Below are 19,974 nucleotides of genomic sequence, written 5' to 3' on the forward strand. Positions count from 1 at the left end.
TCTACTGGCAGTGTCATTGGAGGATTTCCAAATTACACTGAGAACCTCATTATCAACTTTTTTTATGAAGAAAAATAATAATACTGTAGTTTTAATAGTTTTAAGATTCAGCAGTAAGAGTCTTACACTTACTTCAAACCTCACATGAACAGCTTGGGAAATGAGATGAAAGATATGTGAGAGGTATATATTTCCATTTCAAAAGATATCATTCATTTTAGTCCCAACTTTACCTTTGTTCCACACAAATTTGGCATCCCCTTGCTTGTATTGGTGAAAAATGTTTACAACAAAAATAAAGAATTATGAAACTGAGGTAACAGTTATTTTGCATTACAGAAGTGAATGCCACAGCATTTTAAGTTTTCTGCATAAATAATTTCTTCTATACCTCAGTTTGGGTTGTTGTCACAAACAGTCTCCCCCCTTTGGGCCTCAGCAGGTTGTGAGACATGTGAGAATATACAGCCATAAAGATTCTGTTCACTGTCCCCTGGCTTGATTGCTGACTGGCTGTTGATAGTTGATGTGCATGCGATTTTATATTTGATATTACTATACAAATAGAATGATCAAAAGTATTTAGGAAACATACAGGTCTAGGAAAAAACATACAGTAATTCACCAAGAAACACATAGTTAATAGTGCACAATACAGATATCAATATAATATTTCCCATATTTTAGCAAAAATCCGACTTCAGGTAAAAATTATTTTTGTGGAGAGCTGGTTTTCCAAGTAGATGAAGGAGAATGCATTAGAATAACTTAGAAATAGGAATCTGATTTTACAGAGTATTTGTTGCTATAAAATCTTGAGATGATACACAAAAGAAGGGCCCAAACTTCCAAACTTGACTTCATTGGGAGATTTGGGCATGCAAAGAATGCAGGATTGGGCCCAGCTGTTATATTGTGCACACACACACACACACACACACACACACACACACACAAATCCAACTGTTAAATGCATTAGATATCTTTTTTTAATGTCGCAATTTGTTTAAAAAATAAACATATTTCTACAATTTAAAAATATTTTCAGCTGAGGAAATGATTCCTCTAAAATAAGAAGTCCAAAATAAAAAGAATGATGCCTCTAAAATAAAATATGTCCAAAATAAATTCAGACTGTAATTTATTTTTTCTTTCTGAGGTGTGGGATAGTTATGGTCGTCTACTGTACAGCTCTCAGCCTCATGATTATCCTATAACATCTGTTGCCTGGGCTCCGGATGGAGAATTATTTGCTGTGGGGTCTTTTCATACTTTGCGCCTATGTGATAAAACTGGGGTAAGTAACAGCTCTGACAAAGAAGAGATGTAGTGTTATGCAAATTTATTAAAAATATAGTAAATATTCCAGAGAATACACACGTATAAACATATTTTCATTTGTAGAGAATAATCCTGGCTTTTTAGTATCTTTCCCCTGGGTGCTTCTGGCTGAGTGATTGTCTCCTTAGTCTGTTTGATGCATTTGTCTCTGTATTTAATGGTGCCTTATGAACACTTTACAGTTTTGTGCAGGGTCAACTAGTTCTATCATATTTTGCCCTTCTTTCTTCACATGTTTGGTTGTTACATCTTCATTAATTTATGCTTCACAATTATATTTTGCAGATTCTTTACCAGATCAGTGTATAATTCTTATTATTTATCCTTTAAAGATACCATCTACACTGGAGTTTCACTCTTGCTTCTCATTCTTCCATAGCTAGACAGAAGAACTTCTCTAGATAAAAGGGTTTGTCTCACAGAATTAGTGGTTGTAGTAGTAGCCAGCATGTGGAAGTTCTCCCTCATCTCAGCCCCTTGTGCATCCATCAGCTGCTGCTGCCTCACCCTCTAGAATCTTCTAACCATTATCTCAACTATGGTCAAAGACTGAAGTCTCTGAAGGAGCTGTCCCCGACTTTCATCAGACAATTGTAGTCTGTTTTTTTGACTTTCAGCTTTTCTCTTCAGGTATTTTGTTCTTGTTGTTGACCTAGTTTTTTGGTTAGTCTCCTGTTAAAACTTAACTTAATTCAGTTTCATGTCGCTTCTTTGGTATTTTAGACTAGATAACTCCAGAGCACTGATTGACAAGATTGTCTTTGTGGATCTGCAGCGTTTTGTTCAAAGTTCTTGCCAACCCATCGCATTGCATCAGACTTAAATGAGTTGGGATTCTTGTTTTACTCCCTATCCCTCTTTTCTTGGTGGCGTTTTATCACTTCTCTGAGTTTGACACTTCAAAGCTTGTAGAATTTTGGGGCATTTTCATCAGAACACATTTTGATTTTCTTCACACTGCACTCTACACTTGCTTTGGCACACTCTTCCAACACATGAGCACATTCTGCTAGTGCTTTGAGATAGTTTTTGGCACATTGATTTGGAAGTTTGAAATGCCAAGTAAGTGTCTAAAGACATTTTTTCACACATTTCTTTATTTCAGCAAGCCAACCTCTCCTTTAATCCTAAAGGAGGTAAGAACCTTCAAGAAATGTCAGTTAAGCCAAAGGATGTCAATCATGAATGCGTTTGACTTCTGCATCCTCTGCCTTGGAGTTGAGTAAGATGTGTATAAATGTGAGGTGTGTCTTGAAATGTTACCTAGAGCCATCAAGTTTCCTGAGGAACACACAAAATCCTTCTAGGTACCCTTGAGAGACTCCTATATGTCCATTCTGCAGTTATCTCCAGAGGCTTGCTCCTTCAAGCAGAGCATTCTGAGTCTTTGTTGGCCCCACTCTTGTCAGCACAGACACAGCTTTCCCATAGGGCCAGCAGATCCACTTCATCAGTTATCTTGAAGTGAATTGAACTGCCTGTGTTGAAGCAGAGTTCTCTGAAATATACTAATGATTTGCTCTGAGTATATTGATGCATCAAGACGCTAGTACTGAAATTCAACTGTTTTGATGAGGCATTTCCTCTACAAAAGTACTGAGCGTAGGTGGCACAAAGAGAGAGACATTGACTCTTTGACATATCTCTACTATAGTCCTTCACGCCAAGCAAATCCAAAACAATCACCATATTCCCCTATCTGGTCTGGTGCTGCATTTTTAGAATCTGGATGGAAGCAGTATGTGTTTAGAATCTGGATGGAAGCAGTTTGTGATGACTAAACTAGGCTGATCCTTCAGGTTTGAAGCTGAGGTTGATTTGCCTTTTCTTGCTGCTTGTTTCTATGTTTTATCATTCTTGTTTTTAGAAATCCCTTGAGCTACTTACTCTTCATGAACAAGAATCTGGTGGTGATTATCTTTAAAGAAAGGAAAATTGCTCACTTGTAATTCTATCTCTTTGAAGATATTATTAGACAGTATTCTTTTTCTCTCTCACATTCACCCTCCTGCCTCCCCTCAGATTCTGGTGTATTTTCTGTAGGAGGTTTTTTTGGTTTTTGATTTGTTTTGTTTCGTTAAATGGTGGGTGTTTTTGTTTTTGTTTTGTTGGAGTTTTGATGGTACAATTTTTTTCGAACTGTTTATTTTGGGGAGCTCTTCTTTCCCATGCAATTTAGGAACTCACTGGAAGGTTTTGGAGTGTGTGTGTGTGGGGTTGGTCCACATGTGGAGGTGGGATAGCTTGCAGGCCACAATTACCACTGCCCTAGGGTTAAAAAATATATTGAGCTCAGGAAGTTCTGCCCTGTTTGTTATTGGGAGAAAAACCTAAGAGTGAGACTCCTGTAAGGTGATTCTTTCAAGAAGCTGAATTCCAGGTAAGAAATATTCTCTCTTCTCTAAGAATATTGTTCGCATTTTCAGACGTGATGAGGATTGCATATTGGCCACAAAGAATCCAAAGTAGACTAAGGTTTCAGTAATTTAAAAAAATGTATGTTTGCAAATTATGTTGTTTAATGGTATTCCCAATATAAGTTGTCCTTTTTAAGAAAAGTAGATCCTGGTATACAACTTCCCTGCTTACCTGTAGGCCTTTGCTTTGTCAAAAAATATTGTAGTTGTATTGGAATAAAATAGTTTTAGGAGTAGGTACAGCATATAAGATTGTACAATTTTTAACAAGTTTCTTAATATTATTACTTATATACAGTAGCCTGAACACAACTTGTTCTTTTCTATTTCTAATTTTGAACAGAATGTTTATTTTATCTATCATTAGAACAAGCAATTGAAAGGCATGCTGTACAAGCACAAATATGGGATTAAGAACGTTAAGGGCTAGGCATGTAGAAAGCAACACTGCTAAGAAGTTCTGATGTCTTATTTTCTTGAACTATTTTGACTCTGGCACCATGATAGTCTGGAGGATGAATCAGTTATGTAGAGGATTTCTTCAGAACTCAGTAGGGTTGAATGTGTACCTTAGCAACTGCAAAGACTTCATGGCCAAATTTTTGTTTGTTGGTTTGGTTTGGTTTTGAAAAAATGTATCAGCTTATATCATTTCCTTCCTCAGAAAATACTATGCTTTATTGTTTATAATAATCTTTAAAAACTGTCACTGTGACATGATACAGTATTCTACAAACCTAGCTCTAGAAACAGACTGGTCTATCACTGTTTAAAACATTGTGTCTCTTAATATCAGTACCAATTTGAGAAGAAGGGTCAGTAAGATGAGTTAAGAAGGTGAATTCCCTTAACAAACACAGACTATCTGTGCTAGTAGGAGACATGTCCTTGACCTGACCAGAAGCTTTCTTAATAGTTGGTGCTAAATCAAAAATAATGTCTAGCATTAAAAATTAAACTTGCTGATTAATACATATTTATATAAATCAAACAGCAGAAATATGCATCTGTTAAATTCTTCCCAGTTTCCACCAGTGATTTTGTGTTAATATTTTACTTTATGGTATTTATGGTATATAAATGCTCTTTGAATTTAAAATACAAAAATACTATACAGATTGAAAAATGTGTATGTATACACACTCAAATATCAAACCTTGTCCCTCCCAAACTTGCTGGGTTACTTGAAAGTAGACATAATGTACCATGTTTTCAGTGAATGGCCTCTGCTTTTACCTTGTAAATATCAGATATAAATAAACCTAATTAAGATCTATCCACACACTATAATCTTAATATATACAAAAAAATCTTAAAGCCGGGCAAGAAATTTGATCCACTGACAAGTGACTTATTCCGTTGAATATACAGGACTAATAGATTCCGTGAGGAATATGAATAAGGTGCTAAGATGTAAATTCTCAGGTCAAATGAGTTAGTTACATCTTACTTTTTATTTTAAGCTAGGGCCTTGTCTACATTTATGAGTTTTGCCGTTTTAACTTTCATCATAATTGAAGCAAACAAACTCCCCTAGTATAGACATAGTTATACAGTAAAAGTGCTTAGGCGTTGTCTACACTAGAAAGAGTTCTTGTACTGGTATAGTTCATACCAGTTCCCTGAACAAAATAAGTTATACTATCAAAAGCTCTTTTTTGCTGGTATATCTGCATCTAAACTAAGACTTTTGGTTAGATTCCCCCACAGACCCCACTCCAATCTTAACAGTCATAGCTATGCAAACAAAACTTTTAAGTGTAGACCAGGCTTTATACTAGTGTAATTTATTCAAGTTCAGTGAAGAGAAATAGAAAGTGCTTTATACTAGTAAAACCGTGACTACTCTAGGGCTTTAACTGGTATAAATATATCAGTAAAAAAACAAAATCACATTTCTTACCGAAGCAGTTTACTGGTAAAACTTTTTAAGTACAGACCAGGGCTAGGGGCTTGTCTTCCTATGAAAATAAATCAGGAATAAGATAGGGTGCAAATTTTAAATGGGTTAACTATTTGTGATTAACTCCATGTGTGTGTACACTTTTTCTGGAATAGGGGCTGGTCTACACTAGGGTGGGGGATCAATCCAAGATACGCACCTTCAGCTACGCAAATAGCGTAGCTGAAGTCGAAGTATCTTAGATCAAATTACCTGGGGTCCAGACAGCGCGGGATCGATGGCCGCGGCTCCCCCGTCCACTGCGCTACCGCCGCTCGCTCTGGTGGAGTTCCGGAGTCGACGGTGAGCGCTTTCGGGGATTGATATATCGCGTCTTAACGAGACGCAATATAACGATCCCGGATAAATCGATTGCTGCCCGCCAATACGGCGGGTAGTGAAGACGTACCCTAAGAGTGTCATATTGTGAATTAGTTTAATCCACTGTGATTAAATTAATTTGGTATAAGGGCATACTTATTCCAGAATAAGAACCTCCACTCATGGAGTCAATCAGGAATAGTTATTCCAGAATAACTCCCTGTGTAGACAAGCCCTAAAGCCCAGATCATCAAAGGTATTTAGGCATCTAACTCCTATTGATTTCAATGGAAGTTAGGAGCCAAAATACTTTTGAGGATCTGGGTCTAAGTGTCTGCTTCTGTAAGCTGAGGGGACTCCTAGGGTATAATATGGCCAGCTAACATGACTTCAGATATCTATGACTTCACAAACGTTGAGAGGGCTTTCTAGTCATGTTAAGCTAATTCCATTGAGCTAACTTGATTGAGAAAACATGACTTTTTTGCTCTTCGAGACAGGGCAAAATATGTTAGTCTGCATTTTAATAAGGCTTTTCAGTTGGGTTAAGATAACTCACTTGAGCAAGCACAATTGAAAAACCTACCTCTTTTACCTGGCAAGAACTAAGAAGAAATTCCAACAGACTAATAGTAAAAAGCAGGGGTTGAAAATTAAAAAAAAAAAAAGAGAGAGAGAGAAATTGTGAATAAAAAGCAGAAATAGGTTGAGATTTTATTTATAAAAAATTAAGGAAGAAAGAAAAATGTAAAGGCTTTAAAATTAAATAAACAAATTCCTATTATAGGGAATTCCTGTTATATTCTTTGTTTCAGGAGAAGAGCTTGTTTTCTTACTCGTGACTAGTACTGATCTTTAATTTCCATCTCTTAAAAAAAATCAGGTCTGTCAGATTTTCGTTTTACCACACTATTAAAGATGACTTTCTAGCCAATTAATTAAAAAGAAGGGATGAAAGTCTTACCCCACTCTGTTTCCTGTGTGCCAGTTTTAAGGGGCCAGAGCAGCATAAATGGGTGCTACATTCCCCAGATATAGCTGGGGAGAATTCCCCCAGTGTAGGAACTGGGGACAGCCAGAGCAGCCTTGTCTTCACTAGGAAAAAAGGTGCTTTTTACCATGCTAGCTAATATGTGGTAATTAACATGCTTTAAAAATCCTAGTATGGAAACTCACATGTTAACTGGTCAAGGCAAACCCCAGGCTCTCCCTAGTCATTCCCTCAACCTGTTAATATATGTGAAAACTACACACTGTGTCATCCCCCATTAGGATTTTAACTAACATATAGTGGAAAAAACACCACTTTTTTTCCTAGTGTGGATGCACCCAGACTTTCTTCCAAGGACTGTTTCATAAATCCTGGTATAAGGTGTAGAGCTGGGGATGCAAGGGATTGGCGCCACAACACTTAGCTGTAGCCAAAGATTCTGGGCAGTATGGGACAGGTTACACCTATGGTACACCAGAGCACTCTGGTCCTTGTGTCACTCCAGAAACGTGAAGACACAACAGTGTTTTAAAGAGAGCTTAATTCCCTCTCCCTCATGGGCTATAAATTCTGTGTAGAGCCTCTTAAATTAGAGGCGCAGCATAGAATCTCATCCCAGGATTTGATTTTGTTTTTTCTAGCACCACATTCATCTAATGTTTTAAGTGTTTTATTTTTCTTCTGTAATTTCCTAGTCAATAATGCAACAAGAAAGACTCAGATGACAATGTCAGACATAAAGGGGCCAAACCTCTGGCAGAATCATAAATTTGGAGCCTCTACATCATAATCATCTCAGATAAACAAATATGCTCTGAGAGTACAGCTCCCCTCTTCAGCCAGATTGTAACAGATAGTGTCACGTAATCTTAGTGCACTATGAGTGAAATCCTGCCCTATTAAAATTAACAGGGATTTTTCCATTGACTTCAATAGGGCCAGGATTTTACCCTATGATTTTGGGTATCACTAACATGAATAAGGGAATAATTAATTCTTACCTGTAATGACTGCACATTTGTCATTTGTACACATAAGCTTTGCTGTTTATTTTTTTAAACAAACCAGTAAAACCACCATATATATGCAAGGGATTGGACATATATAGGGATATATATTAGCTTTTAAGAAGAAACTTTTAGAAAAGTTACAAACAGACAAAACACAATATTTTGATACTTTGTTGAATACTAACAAAAACTTTTAGTTACTCTGATAAATATTCCTTGAACATTTTTTTTTATTAACATGTTTTTATTCAAGTATTCTTGTGACATTGCACTCTATATGATTTTATGAAAGTATGCTGATGTGTATGAATATACTATAATTAAAATATGCTTCATGCAAAAGGTCTCTTGTAAGGTATCATTACAAAGCTTATAATCTACTGAGTGTGGTCATCCTGTTTGTATAAATGTATCACTCTTGTATCTGAATCTAGAAATATGAAATATAACTCTGAGGGCCTATTGTAATTATGCAAAGTGTGGGCCATTAATGATGGTTTGGAATCTTGATGGCGCCCATCAACCAGGACAATTGACTGTGGATGGCTCTGTTTGCAGGCAGGCCTTCCTGTGAGTCAGGCTGGGAGGAATGAAGGCTTGGGGTCTTACAATGACGTGATCATGTCACCTGAACTGGAATCCATCTTTAATCTGGTGTTTTTCCATTGAGAAGGAGGGGTGGGAATCCAGAGGGACAAAGGATTCCCGCCTTATGCAAAAGATATATAAGTGGGTGGAACATAACAAAGTGGGTGGCCATCATGAGAAATCCCCTAGCTACCACCTGAGCTAGAACAAGGGCTGGACCAGGGGAAAGGATTGTGCCCAGACTAGGAAGGTGTCCAGTCTGTGAAAGAAACTTATTGAAATATCTCTGAGAGTGAGATTTTATCTGTATTCAGTTTTATTACTGTACTAGGCTTAGACTTGCATGTTTTATTTTATTTTGCTTAGTAATTCACTTTGTTCTGTCTTTACTACTTGAAACCACTTAAATCCTACTTTCTGTATTGAATAAAATCACTCTTTACTTATTAATTAACCCAGAGTATGTATTAATACATGGGGGGGGGCAGCTGTGCATATCTCTCTATTGGTGTTATAGAGGGCAAACAATTTATTAGTTTACCCTGTATAAGCTTTATACAGGGTAAAACAGATTTATTTGGGGATTGGACCCCATTGGGAGTTGGGCATCTGAGTGTTAAAGATAGGAACACTTCTTAAGTTGCTTTCAGTTAAGTCTGCAGCTTTGGGGCACATGGTTCAGACAGTGGGTCTGTGTTGGAGCAGACTGGCGTGTCTGGCTCAACAAGACAGGGTGCTGGAGTCCCAAGCTGGCAGGGAAAGCATGGGCAGAAGTAGTCTTGGCACATTAGTTGGCAGTTCCCAAAGGGGTTTCTGTGATCCAACCAATCACAATTCTAAGCACTTTACAGATATTAATGAATTGTGCTTCACAATACCTGGGAAGTACCATTATTTTTGTTTTATAGATGGGGAAACTGAGGCACCCTATTTCATGGTAGTGGATGTCTTCTCCAAGGCACCTACTTATATGTAATAGTGCTAGAAAAGAATCCAGATTTTCTGAATCTGTCTGTGCTTTTCTTACTAGGTAATGCTTCCTCTCACTGAACCATTGATCAACTCACTTATCCTTCACTCATTTTGGCAACACTTCACTGTTTAGAGACCAAAGTATTAAGTGCCTTTCAAATATATTAGGGAGTTTGACCTTTGAATCACACCTACCTTCAAATATGCTTTTGATATAATTATATTTAAAATGCCTTTTTGAGGCCTCAATGTTTTTCTTTAAAATATGGCTAGCCTAGAATTACAAATACATTCCATAAAGAAAAGCTGTTAAGAAAATGTTAATGCTGCACAGTTAAGTACTCTAAAGGCAGGAAATGACAAGGTTTGGTTGCATTTGCATTAACTTTCTCATCGTGCATATGCATTTAGTCTTTACATGATTGTGTACTATTTCTCAAATATAATACTGAAATGTTGCACAGTATCATACAATGGCAATGTTAGTAGCTCACAGAAGAGAAGGCCAGGATCATTGCATTGGCTACACATATTGAACAGCTGTAATAAGGGACTCCCCTTTTTATGCTTCTGTGTGCATGCAATATGTCTCCTCCCATTTCACAGCATCACTCATATGTATAAGAGCATTACTGAGTCCATAGTTTTTAAGGCGAGAGAGAAAAATACGGCATGTGATATACAAAGATGATGTAAGTACAAAGAGAATACATATTTATCTAAAAAGTGTTTGGATATAGTGCAGGGGTCGGCAACCTTTCAGAAGTGGTGTGCCGAGTCTTCATTTATTCACTCTAATTTATGGTTTCGTGTGCCAGAAATACATTTTAACCTTTTTAGAAGGTCTCTTTCTATAAGTCTATAATATATAATTAAACAATTGTTGTATGTAAAGTAAATAAGGTTTCAAAATGTTTCAGAAGCTTCATTTAAAATTAAATTAAAATGCAGAGCCCCCCAGACCGGTGGCCAGGAGCCGGGCAGTGTGAGTGCCACTGAAAATCAGCTTGTGTGCCTCCTTTGGCGCACGTGCCATAGGTTGCCTACCCCTGATATAGTGACTGTGTTTGGTAGAGGCATTCATAAGGAGATCTGTCACAACAGAGCAATATTCTCAGTGTCACCAGGCCTAACTTTTAAGCATCTAGAAAATCACTGGGATTCACAAAACCTGAGTTAAGTACCTAGGCTCCCTATATAGTGAATGGGGAGACATAGGTGGCTCAGAATGGGATGCACAAAAGCCAGCATGCTAGGAGGCACCTTGCCTAAGATAGCTGATGGGAGGTACCTAGCTGAGGGGAGTATGTTAAGCCCAACCCCTCTCTCAGAGATGGGTGCCAAAGTCTGGGCTTCAGGAGGCACCTCCTGCTTGGGATTTTCAACTGAAAACCATCTCTTAGTATTATGTGCCTGGTGGAGGAGGCCCTCCCTCATAACTTTTAGCTCAGTGGTTAGGGTACTCACCTGGGATGTGGGAGACTCCTGGTTCAAGTTCCCCCTCCACCTGAGAGAGAGAAGTGAGTTGAGCTGGGATCTGCCACCTCTCAGGAGAGTGCCCTACCCAGGAGTGGCAGAAGGTCCCTAAAAATGAGGGGACCACTGGGGCTTAAACCATGGCACTGCCCCTTCCCTCCAAGGCAGCGCCCTCATGCAGCCCCTTCTCCCTGAGCCCCCACCCTCCCGCCGCCCCTGCCCCCCCAAACCACCCCCTGCTCACTTCTCTCTGCCCCTTCCTCCTGTCTCTCTCCCTTATGGCTGGTAAAAAGTTGGGGGGCCATGGCCCTCCTCCTCCTCCCCATTCCGGTGCTCCGGCCCTAGCTACTGGACTATGGGATATTCCACTGTGGGGCTCCATCAGTCTCTCCATTAAAGCTCTGTGTGCGCGCTCTCTCTCCCACTCTCTTTCTGGCCCAATGCACTGTAGATCAATGTTCCCAAAACTTTTTATGTTGTGCCCCCCCTTACCTGTAACGGAACATGTCCGCATCCTCTCCCCACCCCGGTGGTCTGGGCAAGGAGCCAGGGGTTGCGGTGTGAGCGGGGGCCGGGAGCGGGAGTGGGGCTGTGGCCAGGAGGCCGGTGCCAGAGCAGGGTTGGGTGGCAGAATTTTTGGACCAGAGAGAGAGAATGACTCTGTGGCCTGATGGTTAGAGCATGCATGTGGGAGCTGGGAGACCTAGGATCTAGTTCCCCTGCTCCCATTATTTTGTTAATTATTTTTCCACAGTGGGACAGCTTCTACAGGAGAGACTGAGAGCCCCCCACACCAAAATATCCTGAACAGTGGGTAGGGCACTCACATGAGAGGTGGCAGAGCTCAGTTCAAATTCCTTCTCTCACACAGATAGAGGGAGGACTTGAATCAAGGTCTCCCACATCCCAGGTAAGTACCCTAATCACTTGGCTAAAAGTTATGAGAGAGGTCCTCCTTTCCCTCCCAGCTGCTTTGTGTAAGCTTGTCTATAAGTAGGGCCCTGCCAGTTTCACTGCCATGAAAAAAGTGTCATGGACTGTGAAATAAGCCCTTCCCCATGAAATCCTGTCTCCCCCATGCTGCAGGGAGCGCCCCAGCCTGGGGCTCCTAGCTGCTAGTCCTGGGCGGGCTGGGGAGGGACAGGACTTGTTCTTCCCCTGCACAGCCACTCTCAAGGAGAGATCAGACCCACCTCTGGGTACCTCCTCCTGCTTCAGGAAGTTCTGGGGCTGTGCAACAGCGTCGGAGCTTCCTGCAGCCTGAGGAGGCTTCCAGAAGTGGGTCCGATCTGCTCTGTGCTGCTGGGAGAGCCCCAGCCAGGGGCTTGTAGCTGTTAGTCTGGGACGAGTTGGGGCTGGGACAGGACTTGTCCTACCCCTGCACAGCCACTCTTAGTGGGGAGATCAGACCCACCTTTAGAGGCAGTGCAGAAGTGAGGGTGCAGCACCCTTTCTTCTGCACTGCAGCAGCCCTGGAGCTGGGCTCTGGGCTTCTGCCCCACAGCTTCTGCCAGGGCTTAGGGCTTCCATTCCCCATGGCTCCAGCCAGGGCTCAGGGCTTCCAACCCCTGCGGCTCTTCTTGGGACTCTGGGCACCCAGGCTCAAGGCTTCTGCCCCCTGTGGCTTGAGCCAGGGCTCAGGGCTTCTGCCTCCCACAGCTCCAGCCAGAGCTCAAAGCTTCCATCCCCCACGGCTCCAGCCGTGGCGGAGGGCACCTGTGCTCAGGGTTTCAGTCCAGCAGCTCCAGCTGGGGTGCAGGGGCTTGGGACACCGGGCTCGGAGCTTCTATCCTGCTTCTCCAGCTGGGGCTCGGGGCTTCAGCCCTTGTGGCTCCTGCTGGGACTTGGGGCTTCCATCCTGGGCCTACTGCTGGGGCCCCCACAGCTTCTGCCAGGGCTCAGGTGCCCATTTTTCCAGGGCCCCCCCAAATTGGCCTGGGCCCCTGGGCACTGGCTGGGACAAGCAGCTAGGAGCCCCTGGTTGAGGTGGCATGGGGGGGGATTGAACCCATCTCCAGCTGCCGGAAGCTCCATGGCACAGAAGTGAGGGTGGCAATCCTGCGGTCCCCTGCAATCATCCCACGATCTCTCCACAATCATCTTTTGGGTCAGGACACCCAAAGTTACAACACCTTGAAATTTCAGTTGTAAACATCTGAAATTGTGAAATTGACCAATTTTAAAATGCTCTGCCCGTGAAATTGAACAAAATGGACAGCGAATTTGGTAGGGCCCTGTCCATAAGGGCCCAGTCTGAGCATGCCTATTGGATCAGGCCCTGCAAGTAAGTTAGGTGAAGTGATGCCTATCTTCCCCTTGTTTGTGAATTGCTCTGGGGCTTAGGAGTCTGGACACCTGGCGTGGGGCTGTACTGCATATAGTCAGAGACAGAAACATAGACACCTAGGGAACTTTTATTGCAAAAATTTAGATGCTGAATGATTTTGGGCACCTACAGAGTTCGGGGGCACTTGAGCAGAGGCTTTGTGAATCCCAGCAGGTTCTGATTCTGAAATTTAGGTTCATAAGTCCTTTTTTAATCCAACCCCTATTTTTTCAAGTGTCCTCCTCCCCTTTAAAAAAAAAATTAGAATCAAGTATCAAGGAAGTGGAGAAATCAGTTTAGGATGGCCCAAGTTTGTGCTTGATCCAGGAGAGAAAGGGGAGCCAGTGGTGCAATGGAAAGATAAGGGTGTTATGATCAAAACCACAGTGTGGGGCGCCATGGATAGGTGCAGCCAACTACAGTCCAGTGCACTGTCTTTTGGGAAGTTTTGGCAATGCATGATAGGGCAGAAACGAGTCTCACTGGAGTGACTTGGAGCAGGGGGCCAGTTTCCTAGCGCACAAACTGTCTCCATCCCATAATGTCATCTATATCCCATAATTTTTGCATCTCTTTTTAAAAATCCCACAAACCCTCTTGGCCCTCCTCGCTTTTCTCCATCTCTGACAGAAGCATGGAGTCTGCACAGCTCTGCAGTATTGTTATAAGTTTTGCAAACACAGGACGCATCATCCTCTGTTATTTGCAGAGTTGTAAGAAGAACTGAATCAGTGGGGAACATGATTTTTTGGAGGACAGATTACTGTGAGGTATAGCGAGAACCAATTAAAGGTGGTTGGTGGTGTTCACACAACAGCTGCACATGGTGGAGTGCCGCTTCCGGGCCCAAGAAATGAGCATGACTGGTGGGATCACATCATAATGCAGGCTTGGAGTGACAAGCAGTGGCTGCAGAATTTTTGGATGCACAAGGCCACATTTCTGGATCTGTGTGCTGAGCTCACCCCAGCCCTTTAGCATAGGGACACCAAAATAAGAGAAGCGAAAAGTGTGCTGCGGAAACTTGCAATGCCGGATTTCTACCCATCAGTGAGAAATCATTTTGGAGTTGGAAAATCCACTGTGGAGACCATTGTCATACAAGTATGCAGGGCCATTAATCATCTTCTGTTATGCAGGACTGTGACTCTTGACAGTTTGCAGGACATAGTGGATGGATTTGCAGCAATGAGGTTTCCAAACTCTGGTGGAGCAATAGACAGCACCCATATGGTGTCATGGTGGGCATCTGCTGTAGACCACCAGACCAGGAGGATGAGGTAGACAAGGCTTTCATTGGACATTCATTGGAAGTTTCCAGATCACAGGCCCTGGTTCTCATGCGGGACTTCAATCACCCTGACATCTGCTGGGAGAGCAACACAGCAGTGCACAGACAATCCAGGAAGTTTTTTGAGAGTGTTGGGGACAACTTCCTGGTGCAAGTGCTGGAGGAACCAACTAGCGGCCGTGCTCCTCTTGACCTGCTGCTCACAAACAGGGAAGAATTGGTAGGGGAAGTAGAAGTGGGTGGCAACCTGGGCAGCAGTGACCATGAGAGGTCGAGTTCAGGATCCTGACAAAAGGAAGAAAGGAGAGCAGCAGAATACGGACCCTGAACTTCAGAATAGCAGATTTTGACTCACTCAGAGAACTGATGGGCAGGATCCCCTGGGAGGCTAATATGAGGGGGAAAGTAGTCCAGGAGAGCTGGCTGTATTTTAAAGAAGCTTTATTGAGGGCGCAGGAACAAACCATCCCAATTTGCAGAAAGAATAGCAAATATGGCAGGCGACCAGCTTGGCTTAGCAGAGAAATCTTCGGTAAGCTTAAACACAAAAGGGAAGATGACTAGGGAAGAGTATAAAAATATTGCAAGTCATGCCTGACCAACCTGATTGTCTTCTATGTCGAGATAACTGGCACTGTGGATACGGGGAAAGCGGTGGACATGATATATCTTGACTTTAGCAAAGCTTTTGATACGGTATCCCACAGTATCCTTGCCAGCAAGTTAAAAAAGTATGGATTGGATGAATGGACTATAAGGTGGATAGAAGCTGGCTAGATCGTCAGGCTCAATGGGTAGTGATAAACAGCTCGATGTCTAGTTGGCAGCCGGTATCAAGCAGAGTGCCCCAGGGGTCTGTCTTGGGGCCATTTTTGTTCAACATCATCATTAATGATCTGGATAATGGGATGGATTGCACCCTCAGCAAGTTCGCGGATGACACTAAACTGGGGAGAGAGGTAGATACACTGGAGGGTAGGGATAGAGTCCAGAATGACCTAGACAAATTGGAGGATTGGGCCAAAAGAAATCTGATGAGGTTCAACAAGGACAATTGCAGAATCCTGCACTTAGGGAGGAAGAATCCCATGCACTGCTACAGGCTGGGGACCGACCGGCTAAGCGGCAGTTCTGCAGTAAATGACCTGGGGATTACAGTGGATGAGAAGCTGGATATGAGTCAACAGTGTGCCCTGGTTGCCAAGAAGGCTAATGGCATATTGGGCTGTATTAGTAGGAGCATTGCCAGCAGATCGAGGGAAGTGATTATTCCCCTCTATTCGGCACTGGTGAGGCCACAGCTGGAGTATTGCATCCAGTTTTGGGGCCCCCACTAGAGAAAGGATGTGGACAAATTGGAGAGAGTCCAGCGGACGCCAACTAAAATGATTAGGGCTGGAGCACATGACTTATGAGGAGAGGCTTAGGGAACTGGGCTTATTTAGTCTGCAGAAGAGAAGAGTGAGGGGGGATTTGATAGCAGCCTTCTACTACCTGAAGAGGGGTTCCAAAGAGGATGGAGCTAGGCTGTTCTGACTGATGGCAGATGACAGAACAAGGAGCAATGGTCTCAAGTTGCAGACAGGGAGGTCTAGGTTGGGTATTGGGGGGAAAACTATTTCACTAGGAGGGTGGTGAAGCACTAGAATGGGTTACCCAGGGAAGTAGTGGAATCTCCATCCTTAGAGGTTTTTAAGGCCCAGCTGGACAAAGCCCTAGCTGGGATGATTTAGTTGGAGTTGGTCCTGCTTTGAGCAGGGGGTTGGATTAGACCTCAGGAGGTCATCTAGGATTGCTATTGGCATTTCATCATTGCCTATGGTAATTCGCCAGTTGGGAAGGTCCCTGCTTGTAGATATATGATTCTATGATATCCTATTTTGGCACCAGCCCATCTTGCCACAGACTACATCAATTCAAAGGGCTACTTTTCTATGGTTATGCAAGCATTGGTGGATCATTGGGATGCTTTACTGACATCAACATTGGCTAGTCAGGGAAGGTGCATGACACTCGCATCTTTAAGAAAACAGGACTGTTTTCAGAAATCTACAAGCAGGAACCTTCCCAACTGGCGAATTACCATAGGCAATGATGAAATGCCAATAGCGATCCTGGGGGACTCAGCTTACCCCTTTCTCCCCATGAGCTCCTCATGAAGCTGTACACTGGCCACCTCAACAGCACCAAAGAAAGATTCAGCTACCTGCCTAGCAGGTGCAGAATGACAGTTGAATGTGTTTTTAGTAAATTGAAGGGATGCTGGTGTTGTTTACTCACAAGATTGGATCTCAGTGAAAAAAACATCCCAATGGTTATAGCTGCCTGCTGTGTCCTGCATAATATCTGTGAAGCAAAGGGAGAAAGATTGCTGCTGGGGTGGCGGTGGAATGGCTGTCTGAGTTTGAACTGCCAGACACAGGGGCTAATAGAAGAACTCAACATAGAGCTCTATGGCTCAGGGCAGCTTTGAAAGGGCACTTTAACTGTGAAGCACAATAATGTATTGCTGTTTACTGTGTTTCACCTGACCCTGCTGTTTTGGGGCCTGTTAAGTATAGTATGGTGCTTGATGTACATCTATGAATATATAACACTGTAAATGCCCCTGTTAATTTTGCGGTGCTTGCTGTACATTTGTGATTATTACACTGTCACTGATCCTATGATTTGCCTCACACTTTACAGTAACAAGTAAGTGCGTGCTTTCAAAACTGCTAGGCATGCCACAGCATATGTTGTGAGCTAATAAAGATTAATTATTTTCCAGATAATAGAATTTTATTCAGTGACAAAACCAATGCAAAGAAAAATCTGTGCAATTTAAAAGAAAATACATTAAAAACGTAATAAATTAATGGAACAAAACTTAACAAGGGGAAAAAACAATCAAGTCTATTTTACCTACACATACACCAACTGTAGCTTTTACAGGTCACTGTATGTGAAGCTGTGGTTGTCTGTAATGTACCCCAGGGTAGAGTGGTAGGGGTAGGAATGCAGCCCCCTAATGGAATGTTGAGGGGGAGGGGTATAGGCAGGTGCTGTAATGGAGTTCACCATGGACTGCAAAGGGAAGTGATCCTGTGATTGTTGAACCTGTAGGTCCACAAGAGTCTGCAGCATCTGTGTTTGCTGCCAGAGAAACTCCATTATGTCCTGATGCATCTCCGTCTTCTTTTCCTGCTGTGTTGTCTGTGTCCTTCTCCTCTCCGCTCAGTCCTTCTACAGGCTGTCTGCAGTGTTCACTCTCCAGGCCCGTTGCTCATGGTCTTATGCAGCTCTGGCTTTCAGGATCTCATTGAACGTGACATCCTGAGTCCTCTTCTTTCTCCTCCATATCTGGCTCAGGGGTTCTGTGGGTGTGGAGGAGAAACCCCTCAAGGCTGCTACAGTAGCAGCTGCAGATAAAACACAGAGGTGTACCATTGTCAATATAGTCAGGGCCGGCTTTAGGGCGATTCAGCCGATTCCCCGGAATCGGGCCCCGCACTCCAAAGAGGGCCCCGCAACGTCCCGAAAGAGTTGCCGCCGAAGTCCCACCACTGTCTTCCGTGGCAGCGATTGAGCTGCCGCCGAAGACAGCAGCGGGACTTTGGTGACAGCTCTTTCGACTCGGGCCCCGCGGTGCCTAAAGCCGGCCCTGAATATAGTCACAATGGAAAGTGAAAGTTAAGATTCAGAACTCCCTTCCCTTGCTCCCCTAAAGTTTTAAACAAGACATGCTTATTGACACTTCTGCTTCAGAGTGCTTGTGAACAGTGTACCTCACAGCACCAGCCATGGTGAGTATGACGCATCAGGGGTGAGGGAAATGAGGAGGGAATTGCTCGGCTGCATGAAACTATGAATATAGGGCAATGGCACTGAATACTGACATCATTTTCCAGAGGCAGTTGTGATTTTAGCTATCTCACTCCTGAAGGTAACAAAGGCACAGAGAGCACAGGTGCTGCTGGCATCCCAAAGCTGCCTGGGCCCGAATGCCGAAGTTATCACTGACTGACACAGCAAGTGTCCTATGCAGAGGAAGAAATAAGGTTGCCATCCCTAGAAACCTTTGGGAGAGGACTGCAGAGTATCTCCATGAAATCCCTGTGAATGTAAACAAACTTCTCCCCCAGCCCTCCTTGTCTTACTCTACAGAGCAATGAAAAGCAGATAGCAATGCTACCTCTTTTTATTGTACCACTATCTCTTCTAGTACCAGTAAATTAATGAAAAGTCAATAGCTGTGTCCTTTTAAGTTGGGGTTGCCCTCAGTATATCATTCTACTGGGAAATACATTTACACACTTATACAAAGTTCCTTCCCCTGCATCAGGCTCACCTAGCTCGCAGCATAGCTGAACCCCTCAGTCACATGTCCCCCCATCATTCTCCTCTTTCTCTTTCTCCTTGTTCACGCTAGGATCTGTGGCTTGGGTTCCTCAAGGTATACAAGAGGGTGGTGTGTGGGAGATGGAGTGGGGTGCAGGTCTATGGCATGCAGGTCTTTGTAAAAGCAGCAGATCTATAAGTCTGCATCCAATTGACTGGTGGCCATCCTGGCCTTCTGATATGCCTGATGTAGTTCCTTCACATGGCACTGCTGCTGGACCCTCTTATACCCCTTCTCCTGCACCCCCTATGCAATCTGCTCATATATGTCCATGTTTCTACAGCTGGTCTGTAGCTGTGTTTGCTCAGCCTCTTCTCCCCACAGGCCCAGGAGGTCCAATATCTCCTGTCTGCTCCAAGCCGGAGTGCATCTGGAACATGTAGCTGGCATGGTCAGCTGGGTAGTTGCTCACAACAATGGAGAGCTGCTGGGTGTGCTTGCCAAGCTGAACAATCAGGAAAAGGCATTTCAGTAGTCTGTGGTGCTTTAAAGGAAGAATTGGCAAGATTTAGACATAGCTTGGATATTAGACTATACAATAAAAGATCCCAAGGGAAAAAGTGGAAATGACACCAGTTTAGCCATTTAAACTAGATTGAATGAAACACAGGAGAACTTCATGGAGGGAATGTTTCTACATTAGCAAGAGAGGGAAGAAAATGTGTGAATTAAGTCTTTTCCATCTCAAATTTGTATGTATGGTTGCTGGTTTTAGGAAGGAAAAAGGACTTTCAAAGCTCAACAGCTTGTACTTCTTCTTTTGCTGGACTGTCTTTGGGAAGTTAAGGTTGTCCCATGAATATTAAGGTGACTTATCCAGATATATTAAAAACTATTGCCCTTCTCAGTCTATCTGTAGATCGTCAATGGTGCTTCTCATGAATGGCCTAAAATGGCTCCCATTGAAATCAATGGCAA

The 19,974-nt window shown here is 42.9% G+C and overlaps 1 protein-coding gene across 5 annotated transcripts in view; it reads left to right on the forward strand.

Annotated features, from left to right (window-relative positions):
- IFT80 (intraflagellar transport 80) overlaps positions 1 to 19,974 on the forward strand; it is a 180,741-nt gene that overhangs the window by 92,527 nt on the left and 68,240 nt on the right. For 4 of the 5 annotated variants that reach the window (XM_065556886.1, XM_065556889.1, XM_065556887.1 and 1 more), the window contains one exon: positions 1,160 to 1,297. The exons of the other annotated variant lie outside the window; for it this stretch is intronic. In XM_065556886.1, the coding sequence (XP_065412958.1) occupies positions 1,160 to 1,297 (138 nt within the window). The remainder of the gene's footprint in view (positions 1 to 1,159; positions 1,298 to 19,974) is intronic. 5 annotated transcript variants of the gene reach the window in all.

This window comes from Chrysemys picta, chromosome 9 (genome assembly GCF_011386835.1).
Source record: "Chrysemys picta bellii isolate R12L10 chromosome 9, ASM1138683v2, whole genome shotgun sequence".
Classification (NCBI taxonomy): domain Eukaryota; kingdom Metazoa; phylum Chordata; order Testudines; family Emydidae; genus Chrysemys; species Chrysemys picta.